The sequence below is a fragment of the Sus scrofa genome, chromosome X (genome assembly GCF_000003025.6).
Source record: "Sus scrofa isolate TJ Tabasco breed Duroc chromosome X, Sscrofa11.1, whole genome shotgun sequence".
In the NCBI taxonomy this organism is placed as follows: Eukaryota; Metazoa; Chordata; class Mammalia; order Artiodactyla; family Suidae; genus Sus; species Sus scrofa.
The window spans coordinates 111,888,468-111,914,343 of NC_010461.5; the positions used below are offsets into that span (position 1 = coordinate 111,888,468).

Below are 25,876 nucleotides of genomic sequence, written 5' to 3' on the forward strand. Positions count from 1 at the left end.
GCTCAACAGGAGCAGTATCTGTACCATCTGCCGCAAGTTTGTTACAACCTCTAAGATGACATGGTTCAACTAATCATGTCAAAGAAAAAAAATCTCCTGGAGTTCCCACTGTGGCTCAGTGGCAATGAACCCAACTAGTATCCATGAGGACGTGGGTTCGATCCCTGGTCCTGCTCAGGAGGTTACGGATCCAGCGTTGCCGTGAGCTGCGGTGTAGGTCACAGACCTGGCTTGGATCTAGCGTTGCTGTGGCTGTGGTGTAGGCTGGCAGCTACAGCTCTGATTCAACCCCTAGCCCGGGAACTTCCATATGCCACGGGTATGGCCCTAAAGGACAAAAAGAAAAAGAAAAAAGAAAAAAATCTCCTACATGAGAAGGCTGTCTCTGCAGGGGCTTTGTCGAACTCCTGTACTGTCCTTGTCATCTCAAGGTGCATCTCTGACCCAGCAAGCATGTGGTTCTGTTTGCCAGAAGGAAATTAGGGCTGCACAGAGTTACTCCTATTTGCCGATCTGGTTCCATTGTCCAGACACATGAGGTGGGGGTCCAGCCTGTGGTTATAGGATCAAGTTAAAGCATTCGCTGGCACCTGAGTTAACCAGTCCCAGCCCCAGCCACATCCTGGTTAAGAGAAGAAGCCATGCTGCCTATTAGTTCAGAACTGGGTAGCATCTCTAATGTGCTGTGGCTTCAGTGCCACTCAATCAACTTCATTTAAAGTTAATATAGGGTTTGAGGTGATCACAATAGGCTCTGTCACTGCACTATTAAAATCTAATCAACTGCCAGGCCAGGGATTCAGTGGAACGACATGAACACAGCTTATGTTTCAGGTCCATTTAAAAAAAAAAATCCAAATATTTTAGGAACATATCCATCTCCTCCTTGCTCTTCTTGTTCTTCTTGAATAAAATCTTAAATTAACTTAGCCCATCTTGAATCACATTCGCTAATCCTCGCAGCTGAGCACGCTGCCTCTGTTAACCCCTGCACCTTGGAGGACATGTCATTCCACAGTGCCTCAGAGCAAGCAAACTGGAGTTGCTTAGTCATATTTCACTGGGTGGCACCGCTCCTGGCTCTATGAACACGACCTACTAAAAGCAGTCACAAAGTCAGCAACAAATAATGCCCTCAGCCCAGAAATTGGACTCCATTCGCCCCTGGTATTCCACTGACAAGAATACACTGGACGGCGTTTGTACCCTGCCCGGTTTTAAATAATAACAACAGTTCTTATTAGATGTGGAGCGAACTTAAGAGGGCAAACCCAGCTCTCCACTCCTCTCTTCCTTCCTTCCTTTCTCTCCATTTCAGCAACTCAGGGAACAAGGTCGCTGCAGTAACCCGCTGTACTGAAAAGAGCCCTGCTGTGCCGGTCGGAAGACCTGGACTCCAATCCCAGGTGTGTCACCCTCGAGCAGTGGTGAGGACCCAAGGAAAGCAATATGACTTTTCTGGGGGCTCTGTTTCCCATCTGGAAAGTGAGAAATGTCTTTGACCAAAGAAGCACAGTGAAAGGCCTGCTGGTCCATCATCTGAAGCCCCAGCAGCAGCTCCCAAGGGCTGAACCTTAGCTGGGTCCTAAGGTCCAGAAGCTGGTCTTGGATTCTCAAGGCTCTTGAAAATGGACTCTGACCAACCACGCTCACAAAAGGCCAATGCATCAACCAAAATGCCCATTTTCTAATTTTTACTAAAAAAAAAAAATGAACCATTGAGAGGATTGGGTACTCCATTTTACGGGCAGATCGCTCTCTCCCAATAGAGAAATCTACATGGTAAAACCAAATTAGAATGAGTAATTTGTTGGATAACACAGAATCAAAGCAAAGGGATTCTGGGGTATTGCAGCCTAACATAATTATTACCTGTTTAGAGCTGATTTTTTTTTTCAAAATGTCACTTTTTAAAATGGCTTATTTATAAATTCTGGCTTTATCTTGCTGCCATTGCCTCTTGAGACTCAGACTGTGATTGTGGATAGCTTCCACCACCTATGTCCTCTTGTCTCTGTAGATTTATATAAAGTCACCTTTTTTTGGCCATGCCTGTGGCATGCAGAAGGTCCCAGGTCAGGGATCGAACCTGCGCCACAGCAGCGCCATCCCAGGATCCTTAACACACCGAGTCACCAGGGGACACCTGAGTCACATTATAAATATAGTTCGGGCTTCCAAATTTTTTTTCTTTTATAGCCACACCCGTGGCATGTGGAGGTTCCCAGGCTAGGGGTGGAATTGGAGCTACAGCTGCCAGCCTACACCACAGCCCCGGCAATACCCGGTCTGAGCCGCATGTGCAACCTATGCCGCAACTCACAGCAACGCCGGATCCTTAACCCACTGAGCGAGGCCATGGATCGAATCTGCATCCTCTTGGAGACAACATTGGGTCCTTAACCCCTGAGCCATAATGGGGACTCCTCGGGCTTCTAGATTACTTGGATCTCCTAACATATCCAGGGCCAGGAAGCTGAGGTCCACAGAGCTCCCGTAACAGGAGCAAAGATCTCAGAGTAACCCATCGCTGCTCACACCTCACGGCCAAGTCCCCAAATCCACTTCCAGATGGCCTCCTCAGCGTCACCAACCATCGACAGATCCCACGTTAGAATCGCGGTTCTTCCTTGTGAGCACGCCTCTAGGGGAAAAACCACTTTCTCCCCAACTCAGATTTATCTTCAGTTGAGCAAGCGTTCGGACAAGAGGCGAAGGAACGAGGAATGCTACCAGCATCTTGATGCGGATGGGCCCGGAGTTAGAAAGTGAAAAGAGCCAACAACTGGCTTTGGATAATCTCACCGAAAAGAGAGCAGACGCGACAGAAAGGGGAAGGTGAACCCTCTCCTGTCCAAAGCGCTTGCCAAGTCCAGGACGGGAAGCAGGAGGCCGAACACCAGCTGCTGCTGCTCCGCCAGCCAGTCGCTCCTGTCACCAGAGCCAGTCTGGCTGCCAGTTTTGAGGGGTGGGGGCCGACGGGTGATGCCCCAGCTGCTGGAGCGTCTGTGCGTCAGAGCTGGGGGCGTCTTTCCCCAGCCCCTCCCCACCCATGCGGAGAAGGGAGCCCGTGTCTTAGTCTTGCAAATTGGAACAAGGAACACTTTTTTCCCGGAGACTTAGGGTCACCCCTGCCATTTAGTCTCCGTGACATCCATAGTTCAGCCACAGTAGTTATGAAACAAGCTGCTGTGGGCCGGCCAGAGAGCAGAGGCTCCTCCTAGAATCTTGTTTCTATGGGGAAATGCTTTCGATGTTCCTAACAATAAGTTAAAAACGAACTTTTGGAAAATCATCCGTTTTCCTACTGAAGAATTCCTGAGCTTGGGGTCCCAAATCAACGGTCTTATCCTTTTATACTTCTGTGTTCTTTCACATAAAGGACAGATGAAAAAGAAGGAATCAAAAAAAAGATTAATCTAAAAATAAAAATAGGAGTTCCCACTGTAGGGCAATGGGTTAAGAATCTGATTGCAGTGGAGTTCCCGTTGTGGCGCAGTGGTTAACAAATCCAACCAGGAACCATGAGGTTGCGGGTTCGATCCCCGGCCTTGCTCAGTGGGTTAAGGAGCCGGCGTTGCCGTGAGCTGTGGCGTAGTTTGCAGACGCAGCTCGGATCCCGCGTTGCTGTGGCTCTGGTGTAGGCCAGTGGTTACAGCTCCGATTAGACCCCTAGTCTGGGAATCTCCTTATGCCGCGGGAGTACTAGTACTCCAAGTACTAGTTATTTCTAGTACTAGTTATTTCTGGTGGAGGGAGGGCTTTCTGGAAGGCAGCAGATGAGGAGCTGCTGCTCAAAGCACCCCGCAGTGGCCCCTGTTTGCATTGGCCTCCTCCCTCTCTAATCTGTTTGTGGGGCTCATTTCTCACCCATCGCTGCTGTGCATGCTGTGCACTAGTACTCCAAGTACTAGTACTCCAAGTACTAGTTATTTCAGACCTCCCCATGATCAATCAAGCAAATGTATGAAGGTTATAAGAAGAGGCTCAGAAATTGCAAGAGCCACCAGCTCCTGCCTGTTAAACCATTCAGGTAGTTGGGGAGGGGGGTGCCCTGTGAAGACAGGGCCCCCGCAGCCCCTGCTTTCCTAGGAGCCTACGATGATTTAGGGTCAGAGCCCAAGAACCTGGCAGAAGCAGCCGCTTGGCTATGAATTCCATGCACAGCAGTGATGGGTGAGAAATGAGCCCCACAAACAGATTAGAGAGGGAGGAGGCCAATGCAAACAGGGGCCACTGCGGGGTGCTTTGAGCAGCAGCTCCTCATCTGCTGCCTTCCAGAAAGCCCTCCCTCCACCAGCTCACCCTCAGTCCGGCAAGATGCACACAGACGGTCCCAACTGGCCACCACTGTAATACTCTGTTCTGTGCGGTTAAGATTAGCCCTGGCTTTCCCACTGCAAGGCCAACTCTTTGGTATCCAGAGCACCCCACCACCCCGACCCGGGACTCAGCACATAAGAGACATGTGATAAACAATCTTTCATTGGTGGAGCCACAGGATGTACCGTCAGAGAAACCTTAGTACAAATTCCATCTAGAGTGGAAGCCCCATGAGGCCAGGTCTTTAAAAAGTTTTTCACGACTGGATCCTTAGTGTCTGAAAGAGTGCCTGTCACACAGCAGGCAGTCGATCAATGTTTGATGAATTAATGAAAGTCGAGACGCTCTCGCCAGTTGGTGATGAATCACCATCGAGGAAAAGGTATTGCCAAAATGACAGTAAAGTCAAAAGGAAATATCGCTAAGGAAGAAAATAAATCAATTTCCGTGTGACTTTTCAGGAAACATCTGTTATCTGCAATACATACACCTGTTACTGGTCCGAAAAAAAGGGAACCGGTGACTGTGAGGTGACCAAAGACACTTCCAACTCCATGGTGGCAGATTTCGTTGACTCACCTGCCAATGCGACTGCTCACCTGTCCCGGGTACGACAGGTTCCCTTCGCTCTCCTCGTAGAGCACCAGAACCTAAGCAGGCCAGAGATGGGAAGCCCCAAGGACTGTGAGATGTTCCTGGGTGGCTGGGCTGGGCTCTCTTTTTTTTTTTTTGGAACCGTTTACTGTAAAATAGCTGAAATGACAGCCACTACGAGCCACATTCGCTTGTTCGTCCCTTGTACGACAACAGGCTCCGCGTCACAGCAGAGCACCGTGGGACGTGGCAAAATATGGCAAGGTAACCCAGGGGAAGCAAGCAGAGGTGACAGGCCATGCGAAAGACCACAAATCCTATGCCCGCAGCCCCTCTGACGGCAGCTAATCCGGGCGGGAAGGGTGTTGTGCCAAAGGTCCTCCCACTTCCTTTCTCTTTCAAGGTCACCTTCAACAATTCCTTTGGCCAAGACCTTTGGCACACGGCTCATGTCTCTCTGTGAGGCACTCTTTCAAAAGTATGCCCTTGGCAGAGGTGCCCAATCAGTGCCTAACAGACAGAAATCAACCAATAAATGAGTGAATACATGAATGAATGGAGGGTCTTCCATCTGACCCCAAATAAGATTTGTTGCTAGGAAACCATCCAAACACGGTCAGGTGGGCGTCCGGGAGCTCAGGGGTCCGGGCCATTAGGAATGATGCTTAACGTCCACATCTCTCAGCCTCATGTAACCCATGCAGCCTGCGAGGTCAAGTCCACACGCTTCAAGCCTGGTCCTACCCCAAGCGGGCCCCACCCCCAGCAACCCCATCATTTTTCACCATCATCTCCGTGTACACCCCGGAATCCTTTCCTCTCTTCACTGTGCCCCTCTCTGCTACGCGTGCCTCTCGTATGAAAAAGGTCCCTCGACAGTCCCTAGGGCCCTAGCTGTCCCTCAGGGCCCACCATCCAGCAGTCTCCCCCACGGGGGCTTCCCTTACCTCGGCATCGCAGTACACAGTGGCTTCCTCCTTCTCTCAACTCTGCATGCTGCTCGAGATTCTGGAAGCTCTGTATGCTGCTCTGGATTCTGCCCACCTGGAAACACCTCCACTATTTCCCACACACGCGCCGCCTTTTCCCACAATGCACTGCACTCACCATACAGACGGTGAACAAGCACTTGCTGACTACCGTCTCTCCTTGCAGCCTAAGATGTAAGCAGGAATTTCTTACACCAGAAATATCTGTCCTTTGGGCCTGCCTTCCCTGGAAGGCATGGGGAAAACGTTCCTCTGGTAGAACGTGATAAATCAGGGCTCACAGTGTTTCCACCACTTGGGAAAAGAGAAATTTTTCTTTTGGAGGAATAGGACTGAGAGAAGCAAAGAAGGCTGACCAAGCGTTTACTCCACCAACAGGAAGGGAAGTTACTGCCTGGGATCACTGTGGAGCAGCAAAGTGACAGAGTCCTGGATGTGCAAATCTCACACCTCGAAAGACCAGTGACATCAAGAGAGTTTGAGTAACAAAAGAAGTAGGAAGTGACCAGAGGACTGGAAAGGCAGAGGTGATCTTCCATGTGACAGTGTGGGACCTCACCTCGCATAGCTTTCTTTTTTTTTTTTTTTTCTTTTCTTTTTTTTTAACTTTTAAAAACACGAAACAGATGCACCAACTTGGCATACAGAAACCTGGTAATGATGCTGTATGAGGAGAGACCCAGCTTTCTTTTTAGCCTTATTTTCAGCCACTAAAGAGTCATTTCTATGATGAAAAGTCAACACTTTTCATAGACTGTTAGATAGTTATTTTATCTAAAATAAAATTTTAAGAGTTCCCATTGCGGCTCAGGGGGTTAAGCACCTGGTGTCGCCACAACCTGAGGCGTAGGTCGCAGATTTGGCTCAGATCCCGCATTGCCGTGCCTGCATGCAGTATAGTTCTGAAGCTGCATCTCCAATTCAGCCCCTAGCCTGGGAACTTCCATATGCTGCAGGTGCAGCCGTAAAAACAAAAATAAAACAAAATAACTTTTTAAAAATTCATCCGTTCATTACCCATTCAACAAATATTTACTGAACACCTGGTATATGCCAGGTACTAATACAGAAATTTGGTTTAAGATAGGAAATTAAAAGGATTCTATACAAAATCTAGCAAATAAAGACGTCATCTGCAGGTACCCCAACTGTCGTCAAACGTTGATTGGTTTTCACTCTGTTCTCTTTCCTTGAAGGTGATTTTTTGGGGTCCCCAATCAAGATAAACCCATTCCCAAATATCAGCATATCTTCAAAGAATGCAAACGGGTTACATTGCAGGACAAATGCTTGTTTACTCGATCCCAAAATACATTTCTCCCGAAAGCAGTGGCTAAACTTCTTTTAATAGGAAAATACTACATCCTCTTGGCTTGCGTACATTCCTCAGAAATTATTGGTAAGTAGGCCCAGTTTGCTGGAAGAATGCACAAATCACGAGATGGAGTGGATGTTTCTCAGAGTTGAGGCCTGCTTCGCAGGCCCAGATCTTCATGAAAGATGTTCAGAGCTTGACCCCTTAAAGATGCCGCTTAAAGTAGCATCCACGCTTCCAAAGGGTGGAGAAACCCATCTGTTACTGACCAGAGTGAGACAGGTCCTTACGACAATAACCCTAACCCTAACCCTAAGCCTTAATACTGTGCAAACTGCGGCACTGCATCTCACCTTAATTTAAGTCCTTCTCTTCCCTCCTGCCCTATTCAATCCCTGAATTGACATGTCCGATCTCTGTAATAATATTCAAGTCCCCAAGAAAGGATAAAGCTGGGATTTTACCCTATTTCTCTAAGTAGAACTAAATTAGGAAGGTAAATCCTCTGCCAAGAAGTCAAATAAAAGTGACATGTGACCCTGTGTCGGCTGGGATGATGCGCATCTCTGAACCCACACACCCCTCAGTGCAGTCAGGTTCAGTGTGCCAGGGGATGACAAGGCCTGGAGCTAACTGGACAGATGTCTGGTGTCACAAGTCTTTCTTCCAGACGACAACAGTGGACGTGGCAATGCCAACCCCGAAATGCAGATATGGGGCAGCTTCTAGACTGAGTGGACATACACCGCCTCTAAAATGTGAGTGAGGAGTTCCCGGGGGGCTCGGTGGGCTAAGGATCGGGTGTCATCACTGCTGTGGCATGGGTTTGATCCCCGGCCTGGGCACTTTCCACAAGTAAATAAATTAAAATATTAGTAAGCAAAGGCCCTAAGCAACTGTGGGGAGCCCTCGCTCTTCTTCATTTGCAATTCACAGGCCAGACCTAGTATTTCCTTTTGGTACTAACCCCCACGTTATCACCGTTATCACCCATGGCTGTGCTGGCAACATCTTCACCCCTCGGACTGATCCCTGGGGGCCCCTCAATGACAGCAATGATCAAATTAGAATAGGACTGGGAGTTCCCATGGTGGCTCAGGGGGTTAAGAACCCGACTAGTGTCCGTGAGGATGAGGGTTCGCTCCCTGGCCTCAGCTGCTGCTCTGATTCGACCCCTAGCCCAGGAACTTCCACATGCCGCAGGCACGGCCCTAAAAAAGAGGCAAAAAAATAGGCTAGGGCTGGAGTAGGGGAGAGCTGGCCAAGATTGTGCTCTGTTGCCCCCAGAAACAGCCTGGATTGGGATCAACATAAAGACCAAATGAGAGCGAGTTAGATTTAAAACAAGATAACTTTGGCACCTTCCATCAGGAAGATTCAATTGATCAACTTTTTGGTTGTTGTTGCCTTTTTTAGGGCCACACCTGCAGCATATGGAAGGTCCCAGGCTAGGGGTCGAATCGAATCGGAGCTGCAGCTGCCGGCCCACGCTACAGCCACCGCAACGCAGGATCCTTAACCCTCTAAGCGAGGCCAGGGATCGAACCTGAGTCCTCATGGACACTAGTTGGGTTCATTTCTGCTGAGCCGCAACGGGAACTCCTGACCAACTTGTCTAACAAAATGCCTTTCTTTTAGTATGATCAGCGCACAGTCAGCTCAACTCAGAAACTACGTTTCCTTTTTGAGTATCACATACTTTTAAAAAGTGGGTTTTTTGCTTTTTCGGTTGTTTTTTTAATAGAGGCAATTGATTTTTAATTTCCTTCCTCAACTATGCCCAATTCAACTGGTTTATTATTTATTTCCTGGGGGCAAAGGAAAAAATTTTTGTCAGTCATCAACAATTAAAAAAAAAATGTTGAACTGGTTTTTTTAACTATTTCATGCAACGAAAACAAGAAGCATTTTGCTCCACGGTGGATCTTCGAACATCAAGCTATTGTAATTACAAAACAAGTACTGTTCTTTTTTAATCTTTTATTTTCGATTTTTTTTTCTTTTTTTCCCACTTTTTTCTTTTTTTCTTTTGTTTTGATAAACAAACACTGTTTCAAAAGACACACATTAAACGATTTCTTCCAGGTAAACAGGAGAAACTGAAAAGATCCTTCTTCCACATTCTTCTAAGTTTATGCATAGACTAGGAAAGAGTGAAAAGCTTTCCTGACCCTAGAATTCCAAGAGGAATCCGTCCAAACCGTTTCTATTATTAGCACACAAAATGGTAGCTAAAGAAGTTACTGTGGTTGACAACTGAATAATTCATAGCCTCGGAAGAATTCAGTTGCTTTGTCTTCTCTAGTTCCTCTTTAGAACTGGATACCCAAACATGCTTCTAGTCCTGAGTTGTTGCAAAGGAAACCATATACAAATCCTTCTCGGCCGTTACAAATTGGCCACGCTGGGCATGACAACGTGAGCGACAGCAAGACAACAGCTGGAGACGTAACAGGAACATTTACAACCCGTTTATGAAACTCTTCAGATTACCCACATCTTCCACATGTATCGTCAGAAATTATGGTCCAAGGTTCCAGGCTCTATCCCATGGATAGCATTGGGCTGTAATAGCGCTGAAGTTTAAACTGTCTCTACTGGGCAGGATTCCAAATAAAATATGAAAACAAGATGCATGTGACCTAAAAATAATTTTAAACACATTGCAACACTCCCAATCGAAATTCAAATTCTTTTTCTTCTTTTTTTCTTTTTTTCCACCTTTTTTTTTTTTTGCACGTCCAGAAAAAGGGGGGAAAAACTTCAGTGAGTGAGTAAAAGACGTTAGTAATATTGACAGCATGAATTTCTGCTGTTCGACGTGAGAACAGAGCTCAGGCTGGCTAGCGCTCTTCATCAAAAATTCCCAGAAATGTTCCACTTTATTTTGTCTTTGGAAGAGCCATGTTGAGGATTAGAAAACATATGGGGATTTTAACCTTCGACTTTATTTTTTAAAAACATTTTTCCAAAAATAAGCGATCTCTGCCAAATAAAGCACAGGACTGAGAAACAAGATGGCTGGATTTTTTTCTTCCCTGGTTTAAGTTTCATCCCCGTCTAAATTCTCCATGTAACTACTACACAACCTCAGAAGCCCTGGGGGAGCCGGCACTCCACAGAGCCCACAGTTTACCCTTTCCTGCATCCAAGGTCCTTCTAGAAAGCATGAGTCACTTCTTAAACAGAATCTGCTTCATGCAACTGTTAAAGAAAAGTGAACTTTTTCTGATAATGCATGATTATCATTTGAGAACACTAGTCTACTGGGATGTATTAAAATTCCAATTAGGAACTAGTTTTTATTGAGAGTTTACTCAGTGCCAGGCACTGGTGCTAAGTGCTTTATTTGCCTTCGCTCATCTTTTTTTTTTTTTTTTTTTTTGGCCTTTTTGTCCTTTTAGGGCCACACCTGAGGCATATGGAGGTTCCCAGGCTAGGGGTCCAATCGGAGCTGTGGCTGCCGGCCTACGCCACAGGCACAGCAATGCAGGATCCTTAACCCACTGAGCAAAGCCAGGGATCAAACCCACGTCCTCATGGATACTAGTCGGGTTCATTAACTGCTGAGCCAGAACAGGAATTCCTGCCTTCGGTCATTTAATGCGAAGAGGTGGTAGCATATATCCAATAAGCATATACTTAATAATAATCAAGTAGTATATACCTGATACTACTTACCACTGCCACCAAGGACATTAGCCTTAATAAGTGGCGACCTTGGGTCAGTTCAAGTCCAAAACTCTGGCCCTTAGCCAGGGCACGATCCTACTGCTTCTCAAGAACAAAGATTCCCTGACCAGGACTCAGACCCAGACCAAAGCAGAGAAAGTCACAAATTCTGGCCACTAGACCACACAGCCTGACCCCACCCCAAAAGGGCCCAGATGGCTATGTTTGGCAGTCTGCTTTTTATAGTTTTTGGCTCCTGCTGACTTCATTGCTTCCACGGGACACATAGCTATTCGCTCTCTGCTGTGGCCCGCACGCCTCCTCTAGAGCAAGTGCCCTTCTCCCTTTATCACAGCTTTCTATGTGGATGCTGTTTTCCAGTTTACAAAGTGCTCCCACATACCTTATCTCATCTAATCCAATTTGCGATTTCTAATCAGTTTTGGGATGAGCAACCAGATTACCCATAATTCCAACAGGCTTCAATAAATAATAATTAGGCTCCGAGTGAGGGCCTGAGGCGGCCTCCTAGGAATCGAGCGCACAAGTCCAAGTACAAAGATGGGGCATCGCCTTGGCAGCCCCGCTCTTCCCCGCTCCTCCAGTCATTCTATTACCCATTCATTTAATCAACACTGACGGAGCACCTGCCGGGTGCCACGTTCTGTACTGGCTGCTGGCGTTATAAGGATGATCAAGCTCTGGTTCCTGCCTTTGAGAAGCTCCCAGACGAGCAGGGAGAGGAAGGCATCCAGACGGCCGTGGTGAGAGCTGCAGGGCAGCATAAAGGTAGCTGGGTACAAGGGATTGTGAGAAAATGGATGCTAGCTGCCCAATCCAGCGGAGAAGATTTTCCAGAAGAACTGAGGCTAAGGAGGAAGCTAGGTGGACGACACGAGAGGTTGCTGGACAGCAGAACTCTTGATAAGCCAGGGAAATGGTTCTCCACTTGGGCTGCCCATTAAAATCACTCGGGGAGCTTTCAAACCAAATAACCAGACCCAACCACTTGGAAAACGTTGGGGCAGGATTTACTCGAGCAAACATATACATGCCCTGTGGCCCAGCAGTTCCACGCCTGGGTATAAACCCAACAGAAGTGTGGTTCATGCACAAGGATATTCAGAGCAGCATTGTTCATAGCAACCCCAAACTGGAAACAACCCACACGCCCATCAACAGGTGAATGCATACACAAAAGAGGGGACATCCACACGACGGAAAACCACAGGCAATAAAAAAGCACGACTAGACCCCACAGAAACACCAGAGACTTGTACAAATATTACCCTCACACGGAAGGTTACCTGCTGTACACTTCCACTCATATTAAGCACCAAAGAAAAAAAACAAAGCTACTGTCTTAGAGGTCAGGGCAGTGGTGCCCACTGGTGAGGGGTAGGAAGGGGCAGAAGGCGGGTGGCTTTTGAATGCTGATAATGATGTGTTTCTTAATCGGTGTGCTGATTTATGGATGTGTGCAATCTACAAGGATGCATCAAACTCTATACTTAGGATCTGTGCAGTTTCCCGAATTCATGCTATAGGTCAATATATATTCAAACATTAAAAAGGGGGGGTAGTTCCCTTCGTGGCGCAGCGGTTAACAAATCCGACTAGGATCCATGAGGATGCGGGTTTGATCCCTGGACTTGCTCAGTGGGTCAAGGATCTGGCATGGCTGTGGCTGTGGTGTAGGCCGGCAGCTGTAGCTCCCATTGGACCCCTAACCTGGGAACCTCCACATGCTGCGGGTGCAGCTCTAAAAAGCAAAAAAAAGAAGAAGAAGAAATACCAAGGCCTGGGTCTCAGTACAGACCAATTAACCCAAAAGCTCAGTGCTCAAGACCCCAACATTTGTATCTTTTATTTTTTTGTCTTTTTAGGGCAACGCCAAATTCTTTAACCCACTGAGAGAGGCCAGGGATCGAACCCGAATCTTCATGGGTCCTAGTCGGGTTCATTACTGCTGAGCCACAACAGGAACTCCCCAACATTTGTATTTTAAAAAACATCCTACGTGGTTCTAATGTACAGCCAAGTGGGAAAAACCAAGCTTAGGTGTTCCTGTATTTGTCAATAGCTTCTTTGGGGAGTTCCCGTCATGGCACAGCAGAAACGAATCCAATTAGGAACCATGAGGTTGTGGGTTCGATCCCTGGCCTCGCTCAGTGGGTTAAGGATCCGGCGTTGCTGTAAGCTGTGGGGTAGGTCGAAGATGCGGCTTGGATCTGGTGTTGCTGTGGCTGTGGTGTAGCGCAGCAGCTGTCGCTCCGATTGGACCCCTAGCCTGGGAGCCCTCCATATGCTGTGGGTGTTGCCCTAAAAGACAAAACGACAAAAAAAAAAAAATAGCTTCTTTGTGGGGGACAGCCTGGCAGGTGGCAAAGGGAACAAGTTCTGAAGAAAGGTACATCAGCGATGACATTCTGGCTCTGTTTTGCATTTGTCTGGATCATCCCCAGACCTCAGTTTCCACAACAGAGTAATGGGCACAATATCCCCTCTCTCCCAGGATTGTTGTGAGGAGTAAATAAAATAATACACTCAAAGCACCTAGCACAGTATTTTCCTCCTTCTTGTCTAAGTTCCTAAGTCTCACCCCAGTGATGGGCAGATTGCTGTACAGGAACAAAACTCACGCTCTCCAATTTCCCCTCCTGAATGAGCTTCTTTGTAGGGACTGGAGTAATTCTATACTCGGGCTAGTGATGTCCAACGAATTTGGGACATTTCTGGGCCCTGGTGCCTCACTCCCTTCAGCACCTGCTATCCACGGAGATGGACGGAGAGGAGGCAGACAGTGGGGACAGATGAGCCACGGACCCCCTTCTGGAAAGTTTCGTTCCTGTCCTCACCCCGAAGAACAGTGCCAGCCATGTGAGTTGGCAAAAAGAATAGAAAAAAAGAGTATCTGGGAAGACATACCATCCACGAACTGTGCCCAGTGAAACATTTTTGTATAAAATGTCATGTTTTAGTAAAAACAAACAAGCAAAACAGAATCCTGGGCTTAGATCAGAAGATTCTGGCGAGAGTGTCAAAGATCACACCAGTCAGCTGTACGCCTTCAGTGAACTAAACTTTTCTGTTTCTCTATCAAACGAAAGCAAAGCCATCTCTCCTCCATCCTTTACAAGGGCACAGTGAGTTTCAATAAGATAAGCAGAAAGCCGGCTCCAAAATTAAGCAGCAAAGAAATGCAAGATGAGAATTCTAGGCTGGAGATTGACTTTGTTCCAAACTCCAATCACCAACCACCGCCCTGGCCCCCCCACCAAGACTGAGAACTCCGATATTAACCGCTCCAAGTGCACCCAGACACTCCATCAGCCTGAAGCTCACTTATGTAAGAAGAGACTGCAGCACTGCCTGGCATGTGGCAGAATACTTTGCTTAAGAGAAATCCTTGGAAATGCCTCAGCTCAAGTACAAGGGCAGGCCCAGGCCTTAGGTTTTGGAGACAGGCTCTCTCAGTAAGGGAACACCAGAACTGTGGCTGGAGCAAATGATGTCATCGCAGCTCCTCTTACCACGGTCAATGTCAAAATTAAGATAGGAAGTTCAAGGACAAATTGTGGGGTTCCCAGGTAAATATAAGTTAGAAAAGCAGTTGGGACCTTAGAATCGTGCTTTAAAAATTGTATCCTATTCTGTAATGGGTTTTGGTTTACGTGAAGGTTTCCTTGACAAAAATATACACAGTTGGATAGAAAAATATATTCCCTTTTACTCTATTTTTACTCCCACTACACATTAAGAACATTTTTTAAAAATCATGTGTCACCCCATATCCAAAACCAATACAAACCAGAAATAAAAACATAAGATTTTTGAAGAGACAGATAAACTTAAGGGCTCTCCACTCTAGAGCCATGGAACGAAATCGCTCAAATACCTGTTGGGTTCCTAAATGACTGGAAAATGAAAACTCGAAATTAATCACAGGCACGTTGGAACACCTTGTAGACACAAGCCTTGCCCCATCCACAAACCATTCCTGCGACAGACCTGTATCCTCAACGCCGAAAATATCCCCAAATAGACAGATGCCGGGGGCTGGGGGGGGGGGCATCAAATTAGTAGCAAAAAATAGTACCGTTGAGTCCTGCCCTGGTTCCGGGGGAAAGAAGGAATCCGGTCGAAGGCAAACCTCGGGCCAGAGCCGGACAACTCGCCCCTAAGTTTGGCGCGTCCCCTCTCCGCGCCCTCGGCCCCCGCCCCCGCTCCCGGCACCCGGGAGCTCAGAGCACCGCGAGGCCCTGGCGGAGGGCAGCCCCCGCGGCTGGGGCTGGGAGCCGCGGCCCCGGGGAAGAAGGGCGGCTGCTCTCCAACGGGGGTCCTTCGGCCCCACCCCAGGCCCTCGCGCGCTCCCCTTCCCCTGACCCCTCGCTCCCGGGCGGGTCACCTGGCTCGGCCGCTGCCCGCTGGTCCTCCGGCTGCTCGCTCGCTCCAGTCGCGCCGCCGCTGCCTCCTGGAAGCGGCTCGCCCTCCCGAGTCACGGGGCCGGCGAGCGGGCGGCCGAGCCCGTGCCAAGGCTGCGGGAACCGTTCGACCCGGCCGGAGCTGGGACCCTGCCCCGAGCGCGGCCGCCACCAAGGCGAAACTGGAGAGCTGGGCTCGGCTCGGCCAGCGGGGAGGGGCGGCTGCAACTTTGCTCCTGGACGCGGTCGAGGAGGGGGCGCCCGTCTCCAAACTCCGTGCAGCGCCCGCAACCTCTCCAGTCCAGGGATTTTTTCTTTTTTTTTTTTTTAACCTAAAGGGAAGCCAGATTCTTGCCCTCAAGTTCTTGTTTCCAGCGCGGCCGGGCCGCTCGGCGGGCGGAGGAGCGCGGGGCCGAGAGCGGGGTGCGAGAGACGCGCCCCGCTGGCTGCGCTGGCGGCGAGCCGGCCGAGGGCGCGCGGGGCGGCGGCTGCCCGGGGAACCTGCCTCCGCGACCGCTCCGGACCCCACTCTCGGTACCACGCCGGCTCCCTCCAGCCGGGAGCCGGCGCCCGGCAGGGAGAGCGGCCTGGAGGGACCCGGCCAGCAGCGGGAAAGCAGTGACCCGGACCTGGATCGCCGAAGTAGGAACTGGAAGTGACAGCGGCGCAGGGCAGAGCCGCAGCAGCAGCCGCCGCCGCTGCCGCCGCCCGGGTAGCGGTGGCAGCAGCAGAAGCGGCGGAGCAGCGGCTGCGGCCACACTGCGCATGCTGAGGCCGCCGGCTTCGGCCCAGAGCCCAGGGCTGCCGCCGCCCGGCCTGCCGCCGGCCGCGGCCAGAGCCTCGGGCGGGAATCCCGGCCTCACAGAGAAGCCCTGCCCGGTAGCCCGCTTCCGCCTCCGGCCCCGGGCGCGGCTCGGACCCCCCGAGCTCTAGGGTGAGCCGCGGAGACACCCCAGCGAGGAAGCGCTCCCCAGCGGCCCTGCACACCCCTCCCCTCTCCGAACTCTCCTGGCTGCCCTGCCCGCGCTGTCTGATAAAAGGCCCCCCATCACATAATCCCTTTGAGGGAGAATGAGACGGCTCGTGGCAGATGGGAAATATATTTCCGACCTTACTTGCAGTCCAGTTTTTACAGAAATACAACGCAGCCGGTAGACTAGGATGGCCGGTCACGGGTGTCATTTGATGTAACTCATGGAAATTCCAGTAGGAGTGGCAGATTGATTCAACGGGGGGGAAAAAAAAAGAGCAAAAACTTACCCAAATCCTCTTTAGTCCTCCCACTAGCTCAAATTGAGCAGCTAAATACACAAAGCTTTCCCCAGCGGAAACTGATGGAAATGGTCCAGTTAAAAACCGTGTCCAACAGTGAGGCTCTACCAGCTCTTTCTTACTCCGGTCTCTTCATTTTACAGATGAAGAGCTCTAGGGGACTGTGGCTTCTCTAAGAGGAGGTGGCGGGTTCAGGGCCTGAAGGAAGGTCCGCTGATACCCACCGCAGTTACTGCCTGGCCTTGTGCCGCGGCGCTGCTCCAGGGAGGCTTTGCTCTCCTAGAGCTGGAATTCTCTTTCGGTAGATTTAGCCTTGACTCATGATCATTAGTAGAAATGCCTTCCTTCCAGAATTGCTTCCCTGCAGAGCAGCCCCTGGGAAATGGCAAATCGTCCATCCCACAGGCCCCACTTTGGGGAGGGCACCCATGCTGTTCCAATGACAAGGCAGATGGAGTGACTCAGGGAGACAGGAGGCAGTGAGCGGATGGGGGCAAAGAAAAAGCCACACCGATACCAGCTGGTGAGAGAGAGAAGGAGGGAGGAAAGGAAGGAGAAAGAGAAAGAAAGAAGGAAGCACAAACAGCCTCACGTTCATTCGATGAAATCTTTCATGAACAAAACATCTTTTTGCAAAGTAGGTTTGGCCCCGGAGCAGAGTAGGAGATGGCAGGGTATCTGGAGCTGGGACAGACCCATCATTCATGGGGCTGTAGCCAGGACAACACAGCCAGACAGGTACCACCCAGGCCACTCTCAAATGAGCACGAGAACAGTATCTGTCCCTGACTCCTGCCAAGTTCCAAGGCAGGACAAAGACAAAAGTACCATTCCTAGAATAGCGTTGTCAAGGGACGGCCTGATCACATTAGCAACACTCTACCTAGACACGAGGATTTTTCTATATGTTCTGGAAGATTTTCACTTGAGGCCTGAGCGTCCTCCCTACCCTCTCCATTCAGTAAATAAATAAAAAAGATACATTTGGTTCCCAGTAAAGGAAATACAAATGAACTACAAAGGGGTGAGAAACGTCTAAACTCACTAGGAATCATGAAATTCAAGTCAGAGCACTAAATTAAATACCATTTTCACCCAACATTTTAGCAAACATTAAAGATAAATAATATGCAGGAGTTCCCATGTAGATCAGTGGGTTAAGTATCTGGCGTCACTACAGTGGCTCAGGTCACTGCCGTGGCACGGGTTCAATCCCCGGCCCAGGAACTTCTACATGCTGTGAGTGCGGCCCCCCAGAAAGATAAATAATATCCAGGGCCACCAGGGATATGAGGAAGAAGGCACTTTCTACACTATTAGTGGGACTATAACTTCGTATAGCATTTTGAAGGGGAAATTGAGAGTATCAAATTTTGACACAGTAATCCCATTTCTGTGAAGAAAGATGCTTCGAGAATAACTACTGTTGGAGTTCCCATCATGGCTCAGAGGAAACGAATCTGACTAGGATCCACGAGGACTCAGGTTTGATCCTTGGCCTTGCTCAGTGGGTCAGGGCTCCGGTGTTGCTGTGAGCTGTGGTGTAGGTCACAGATGATTCGACCCCTAGCCTGGGAACCTCCATACGCCACTGGTACAGCCCTAAGAAGACAAAAAAAAAAAAAAAAGTCTAATCACTGCTGTGCACAAACCTCTATATACATATACAACATGACCCACTGGTATTTATCCCAGGAATGCAAGATTGATTTAACATATGAAAATTAATCAATGTAATACAACATACCATAATAAAAGACGGAACCAGGGGTCGCCTTAACAGATAGCATTTGGCACCCTTTCAAGACAAAAACACTCAAAACACTAGGAATAGAAGTGAATTCCTGGAATTCATTGTGGCTCAGCAGTAACGAACCTGACTAGTATCCCTGAGGATGTGGGTTCAATCCCTGGCCTCGCTCAGTGGGTCGGGTATCCATCATTGCCGTGGGATCTATGGTGTGGGTTGCAGACGTGGCTCGGATCCGGTGTTGCTGTGGCTGTGGCGTAGGCCCACATTCACCCCTTCATCTGGGAACCTTCATATGCCACGGGTGCAGCCCTAAAACAAAATAAAACAAAAAAAGAAGTGAACTCCTTCAACCTGATAAAGAGCATCTATGAAAACTCACAACAAGGTAAGGAATGATGAAAAACTGAAAGCTTCCCCCTAAGATCAAAAACAAGACTGGGGGTCATTCTCATCACTTCTCTTCAGCCCTGTTCTAAAGGTTCTAGCCAGGCAAATGAGCCAAGGACATGAAATAAAAGGCATCCAGATTGGAAGGGAAGAAGTAAGAGAAGAAGTGCCCAGATGACATGATCTCGTACAAGAAAACCACAAGGAATCCAGCAAACTATCAGGCCTAATGAACAAGTTAAACAAAGCTGAAGGACACAAGATCAATAGACAGAAATCAATGGTATTGCTACGCACTGGTAATGAACCACCCAGATATGAAATTAAGAAAACAATTCTATTCATAATAGTTTCAAAAGGAATAAAATACTTTGGATAAACTCAACTAAGGAGGCCCAAGGCATGTTCCCTGAAAATTACAAAACAATGTTGAATGAAATTTTAAAGACCTAAATCAATGGAAAGACATCCTGTGTTTATGGATCAGAAGACTTAATATGGTTCAGATGGCAGTACTCCCCAAAGCAATATACAGACTGAACACAATCCTTATTAAAATTCCAGCTGGCTTTTTTGCAGAAATGGACAGGCTGATCCTAAAATCCATATGGGCACACAAGAGATCAAGAGTAGCCAAAATTATTTTGAAAATGAAGAACAAAGTTGGCGGACGCATGCTTTCTGATCTGAAAGCTTACTACACAGCTACATTAATCAAGTCAATGAGAGAAAGAAAAGGCTTTTCAACAAATGGTGTTGAGATAATTGGCTATCCACGTGTGAAAGAATGAACCCAGACCCCTATCTCACACCCCGAACACAAAGTAACTCAAAATGGTCAAAGAACTAAATGTAAGGGCTAAACCTTGAACATTCTTAGAGGAAAACAGGAGTAGAGCTTCACGACCTTGCGTTAGGCAATGGTTTCTTACACGTAGTTACCCAAAACACAAGCAATTTGATGAAATTTGACTTCATCAGCATTTAAAAACTTTTGTGTTTCGGGAGTTCCCGTTGTGGCGCAGTGGAAACGAATCCAACTAGGAACCAGGAGGTTGCGGGTTTGATCCCTGGCCTCGCTCAGTGGGTTAAGGATCCCGTGTTGCCATGAGCTGTGGTGTAGGTTGCAGATGCGACTCAGATCTGGCATTGCTGCGGCTCTGGCATAGGCTGGCAGCAACAGCTCCGATTCGACCCCTAGCCTGGGAACCTTCATATGTCGAGGGTGCAGCCCTAAAAAGACGAAAGACCAAAAAACTTCTGTGTTTCAAAACATACTATCATCAAAATACCCATGGCACTTTTCACAGAACTAGAATTTTAAAATCTGATGGAAACACAAAAGACTCCAAATAGCCAAAACAATCTTGACAAAGAAGGACAGAGCTGGAGAAATCATGTGCCCTGACTACAGACTATACTACAAAGCTACAGCAATCCAAACAGTATGGTACTGGCACAAAAACAGACACATTGATCAATGGAACAAGAGAGAAAGTCCAGAAATAAACCCATGAACCTACAGCCAATTAATCTACAACAAAGGAGGCAAGAATATACCTTTTGGAGAAAAGACAGTCTCTTCAATAAGTGGTACTGGGAAAACTGAAGAGCTGCATGTAAAACAATGAAATACCATTCTCTAATACTACACAAAAATAAATTCCAAAGTTCCTGTTATGGCTCAGCAGTAATGAACCTGACTAGTATCCATGAGGATGCAGGTTCAATCCCTGGCCTTGCTCAGTGGGTTAAGGATCTGGTATTGCCATGAGCTGTGGTGTAGGTCACAGATGCGCCTCGGATCTGACATTGCTGTGGCTGTGGCAGTGGCATAGGCCAGCAGCTGCAGCTCTGATTCTACCCCTAGCCCTGGAACTTCCATATGCTGCAGGTGTGGCCCTAAAAAAGCAATAAATAAATAAATAAACTCAAAATTAGTTAAAGACCTAAAGGCAAGACCGGATACTATAAAAATTTCTATAGGAAAACATAGGCTGAACATTCTGGCATAAAGTAATATTTGGTGTGGAGGGTCTGCCTTCTAAAGCAAAAGAAATAAAAGCAAAAATGAACAAATGGTGCCTAATTATACTTTAAAGCTTTTGCACAGCAAAGAAAACCAGCAACAAAACTGAGACAACATACTGAATGGGAGTAAATATCTGCAAATGATATTATGATCAATAAAGGGCACAATATCTGACACATATAAACAGCTAATATAACTCAACACCAAAAAAAAAAAAAAAAAAAAAAAAACCAAACACCCCAATTAAAAAACGGGCAGAAGCAAGAAACACAAGAAAAGATATTCAACATCACTCATGATTAGAGAAATGAAAATCAAAACCACTCTGAGGTACCACCGTACACCAGCCAGAATGGCCATCATCCAAAAGTCTACAAACAACAAGTGCTGGAGAAGGGGTGGAGAAAAAGGAACCCTAGTACACTGTTGGTGGGATTGTAAATTGGTGCAACCACTGTGGAAAGCAGGATGGAGATTCCTCAGAAAACTACACAGAGAACTACCATTTGATCCAGCAATCCCACTCCTGGGCATCTACCCAGAGAAAACCACGACTCGCAAAGACACTTGTACTCCAATGTTCATTGCAGCACTATTTACCATAGCCAAGACATGGAAACAACCTAAATGCCCATCGACAGAGGAGTGGATCCAGAAGATGTGGTACATATACACAATGGAATATTACTCAGCCATTAAAAAGAACAAAATACCGGCATTCTTAGCAATATGGATGGACCTAGAAACTATCATGCTAAGTGAAGTCAGCCATACAATGAGACACCAACATCCAATGCTTTCACTGACATGTGGAATCTGAAAAAAAGGACAGACGGAACTTCTTTGCAGAACAGATGCTGACTCACAGACATTGAAAAAACTTACGGTCTCCGGAGGAGACAGTTTGCGGGTGGGGGGATGTGCTTGGGCTGTGGGATGGAAATCCTATGAAATCAGATTGTTATGATCAATATCATTATACAACTACAGATGTGATAAATTCATTTGAGTAATAAAAAATGGAAAAAAATCCACATATAAGTGATTACATACTGTATTTGTTTTTCTCTGACTTATTTTACTAAGCATAGTACCCTCCAAGTCCATCCATGTTGTTGTAAATAGCAAAATTTCATTATTTTCATGGATGAGTAATATTCCATTGTATATATAAGTATATATATTCATATATATATAATAAATACATTTCATATCTTCTTTAAAAAAAAAAAAGGGCAGAAAAACTGAATAGACATTTTTCCAAAGAGGAAATGCAGATGGCCAACAGGCACGTGAAAACATACTTAACATCACTAATCATCAGGGAAATTTGAATCAAAACCGCAATGAGATCATACCTCACACCTGTCAGAACGGCTATCATCAAAAAGAACACAGGGAGTTCCCATCATGGCTCAGTGGAAACGAAACTTACTAACATCCAGGAGGACGCAAGTTCGATCCCTGGCCTCACTCAGTGGGTTAAGGATTCAGCGTTGCCGTGAGCTGTGGCGTAGGTCAAAGACGTGGCTCAGATCTGGCATTGCTGTGGCTCTGGCATAGGCTGGTGGCTACAGCTCCGATTAGACCCCTAGCCTGGGAACCTCCATATGCCGTGGGAGCGGTCCTAGAAAAGGAAAAAAGATAAAAATTTTAAAAAAGGAAAAAAAAAAGAAAAGAAAAAAGATATTATCAAAGTTTGGGAGGTGCTTCAGAGACACGTTTGTTTCCCAGCTGTCTCCACAGACTCCCCTGAGCAGTTGCTAGCTATGTGAGCCCCGGAGGCCCTGGGACACTACAGCCACATGAGAACACAAAGATGAAGGTCGCTTGGAGAAGTCCACTGGCCATCTGCAGGGTCAGAAGGCAGTAGCTTTTGTGTGTGTGTGTGTGCGAGGCATGAGGAAGTTCCCAGTCCAGAGATCAAATCTGTGCCACAGCAGTAACAATGCCAGATCCCCAACCCGCCACCAGGGAGTTCTCAGAAGCCAGCAGCTCTTTAATGCAGACACCACGCCCCACAGAAAACACTCAAATTGTCAGTGCAGGAGTTCCCGTCGTGGCGCAGTGGTTAACGAATCCAACTAGGAACCATGAGGTTGCGGGTTCCATCCCTGCCCTTGCTCAGTGGGTTAACGATCCGGCGTTGCCATGAGCTGTGGTGTAGGTTGCAGACGTGGCTCGGATCCCGCGTTGCTGTGGCTCTGGCGTAGGTTTGGCAGCTAGAGCTCCGATTCGACCCCTAGCCTGGGAACCTCCATATGCCGCGGGAACGGCCCAAAGAAATAGCAAAAAGACAAAAAAAAAAAAAAAAAATTGTCAGTGCACTGCTGCATCTCAGGCTTCATTTTTCTACATTTCCAAACCAACCATTCCAAGCTGGCACTCTTTCTTTATAGAAACAATAGTGTGTTCTTGGCCATTATCAAGCCCTGCTCTTCTTGCTTTTTGTGCATTAACCGTTTTATAGCATCAAGAAAACTTTATTAAGCGTGCCTTATACTAGGCACTGTGCTCAGTACTTTAGGCTTGAGAGATACTCTATCTAAAAGTGACAAGAGGGAGTTCCCCTGTGGTGCAGCAGGTTAAGGACCTGGTGGTGTCAACTGCTGCAGCTCGGGTGGCTGCTGTGGCTTGAGTTCCATCCCTGGCCCAGGAACTTCCACATGCTGAGGGCGTGGCAAAAAAAACAACAACAGCAACAACAGAGCGAGAGTCCAGTGGTGGTTATCAGGGGGCGAGGGGCGGGAGGATAGAAACCAACGTTGGCTAAGGGTACGAACTTGCAAGGAGTGGTAAATACACCACAGAGAGCTAATGCCCACGACAGTGAACACAGACAACAGTCATACTGTCCTCACAGGATGCAATAAACTGCAATCATACTCCAATCCATAACAATGGCATTCATAATCTAACACCTAAATGTATCAAAGTAACACATCGCACACGTTAAATTTACACAATGTCCTATGTCAAATATATTCGATTTTATTTTATTTTAATTAATTAATTTATTTTTTGGCTACGCCCGCACCATGCAAAAATTCCCAGACCCAGGCCACGGCAGTGACAATGCCACGAGAGAACTCCCAAATATGTTCAACTTTATAATAATTTTTTAAATTTGCGAATATTTTATTTACGTCTGTCTCCTAGCTACCTGGGAGCTTCAGACTGGACGGTCAGTATTCTTGGCTGCTGGGTGCACCCCAGCTCAGCTTTCAGTATCATTTAAGTATGGATCTTATGAGATTCCCCTCAGGGTTCGAAGAGTCCTGCTTTTGCACACGGTACAACCTACTAACGACAGTGCGAGTGAGCTGCTATTATGCATGGTTTTTTTTTTTTCCATGAGAGGGATTTATTACTGCTTCCAGCAACTAAGGAGAACACAGGGGATCTTTCCCAAAGCAGTGTTTCCTGTTATGCCTGTGTTCTGCGCAGTGACATACTAAGTGCCTTAAATGCATTATTTCTTTTATCCTTAAAACGATCCTAGGCAGGAGTTCCGGTCGTGGCGCAGTGGTTAACGAATCCGACTAGGAACCATGAGGTTTCGGGTTCGATCCCTGCCCTTGCTCAGTGGGTTAAGGATCCGGCGTTGCCGAGAGCTGTGGTGTAGGTTGCAGACGCGGCTCGGATCCCACGTTGCTGTGGCTCTGGCGTAGGCCGGTGGCTACAGCTCCGATTTGACCTCTAGCCTGGGAACCTCCATATGCCGTGGGAGCAGCCCTAGAAAAGGCAAAAAGAAAAAAAAAGAAAAAAAAAATCCTAGGCAGAAGTTCCCTGGTGGCCCACCGGGTTAAGGATCAGGTATTGTCACTGCTTTGGCTGGGGTCACTGCTATGGCGCAGGTTCGATCCCTGGCCTGGGACCTTCAGCATGATGCAGGCAAGATAAATAAATAAAACAATCCCCAATTCTTGCATGAGATATTATGAATGTCTCCATTATACAGATGTGGAACCTGGAGCAGAGAGAGGCCAAGTAACTAGTCACACAGTCAGTAATTGACCAAGGCAAGATTCTGACCCAGGTCTGTCTGTCAAGCCAGAAAAGGTACGTGCTGAATTATGATGCGAGGTGTTGCCTTCTCATAATATTCATGTGATGTTCAGGCCAGCCGAATTACCAGAAAGAGATGAAAATATGCCTGGTGCCTTTCATGTAAGAAATGAAAATTACGTTATACTTTTTTAAGAAAGATTTGTATCCAAAGCGGATAAAAATATTTTAAGAATGGGTGCTTCAAGGAGTAAGCATGAGTTATCAGAAAAATCCACTCCTGTGAAACCACTCATTCTCCAACAATGCCAGCCCCAGGAGGTGTTTCTGCATCATCGAATGTACTTAGAACTGCAAAGAAGCTCGGTACCCCTTGTGGCAGCTTCAGAGTGCAGAAATCATTGGCAACCTCACCTTGCTTTTATTTGACAGATAAAAAACCTCAAAAGCCATACACACCCATGTGCCCATGCTGCGTACACACACACACACACACACACACACACACACACACACACACACACACCCTCAGCTAAAATTGGGCAACAGGGAACCCTGCAATAAAATATTCTGAGACAAGTCTGATGCTATGGCTAACTTTAGGGAAAATTCTGCAGGAAGCAAAGTTTCTCTGGGGCAAAAGTACTTGCACTGCTACCCCTGACAGCTGACACTCGGAAAAGACTTACTACGCACCCACACTCTTCCAGGGCCATGAATTCATTGAACTCTCACTCGGATCCTATGAGCTGGGTGCGCTATGGTTGCCATTTTACAGGTGGGGAGGCTGAGGCATAAAGGCGTAGTTCAGTTACATGGCCAAGGTCACAAAGCTACTAGTGAGAGAAAACAGATTTGAACCCAGCAGTCGGACATCAGCGTCTGGGCTCAAACCATTGCTAATACTTCTCCACAAATACTGCTACACTTCTCATCTACACTTCTTATGTCCCTGGTCCTGTGCTGAGCACTCTGCATACCTTGCCTCATAGACCTTTGGAGCTTGGGGCTCTTAGCGCTACATTTTTTTTTCTTTTTAGGGCTGCACCCACAGCATATGGAAGTTCCCAGGCTCGGAGTCAAATCAGAGCTGCAGCTGCTGGCTTA

General features: G+C 47.4%; 1 protein-coding gene across 15 annotated transcripts in view; it reads right to left on the reverse strand.

Moving 5' to 3' along the window:
- Positions 1-25,876, reverse strand: part of ARHGEF6 (Rac/Cdc42 guanine nucleotide exchange factor 6) — a 120,711-nt gene that overhangs the window by 91,983 nt on the left and 2,852 nt on the right. Inside the window, exon 1 of one of the 15 annotated variants that reach the window (XM_021080557.1) lies at positions 16,814-17,042. The exons of 7 other annotated variants lie outside the window; for them this stretch is intronic. In XM_021080557.1, coding sequence (XP_020936216.1) covers positions 16,814-16,987 — 174 coding nt within the window. In that variant the 5' untranslated portion in view covers positions 16,988-17,042. Of the gene's footprint in view, positions 1-2,805; positions 2,954-15,301; positions 15,946-16,427; positions 16,529-16,577; positions 17,136-25,876 lie in introns of those variants that run through there. 7 more of the 15 variants (XM_013991030.2, XM_013991027.2, XM_021080567.1 and 4 more) reach the window with 7 other exon arrangements.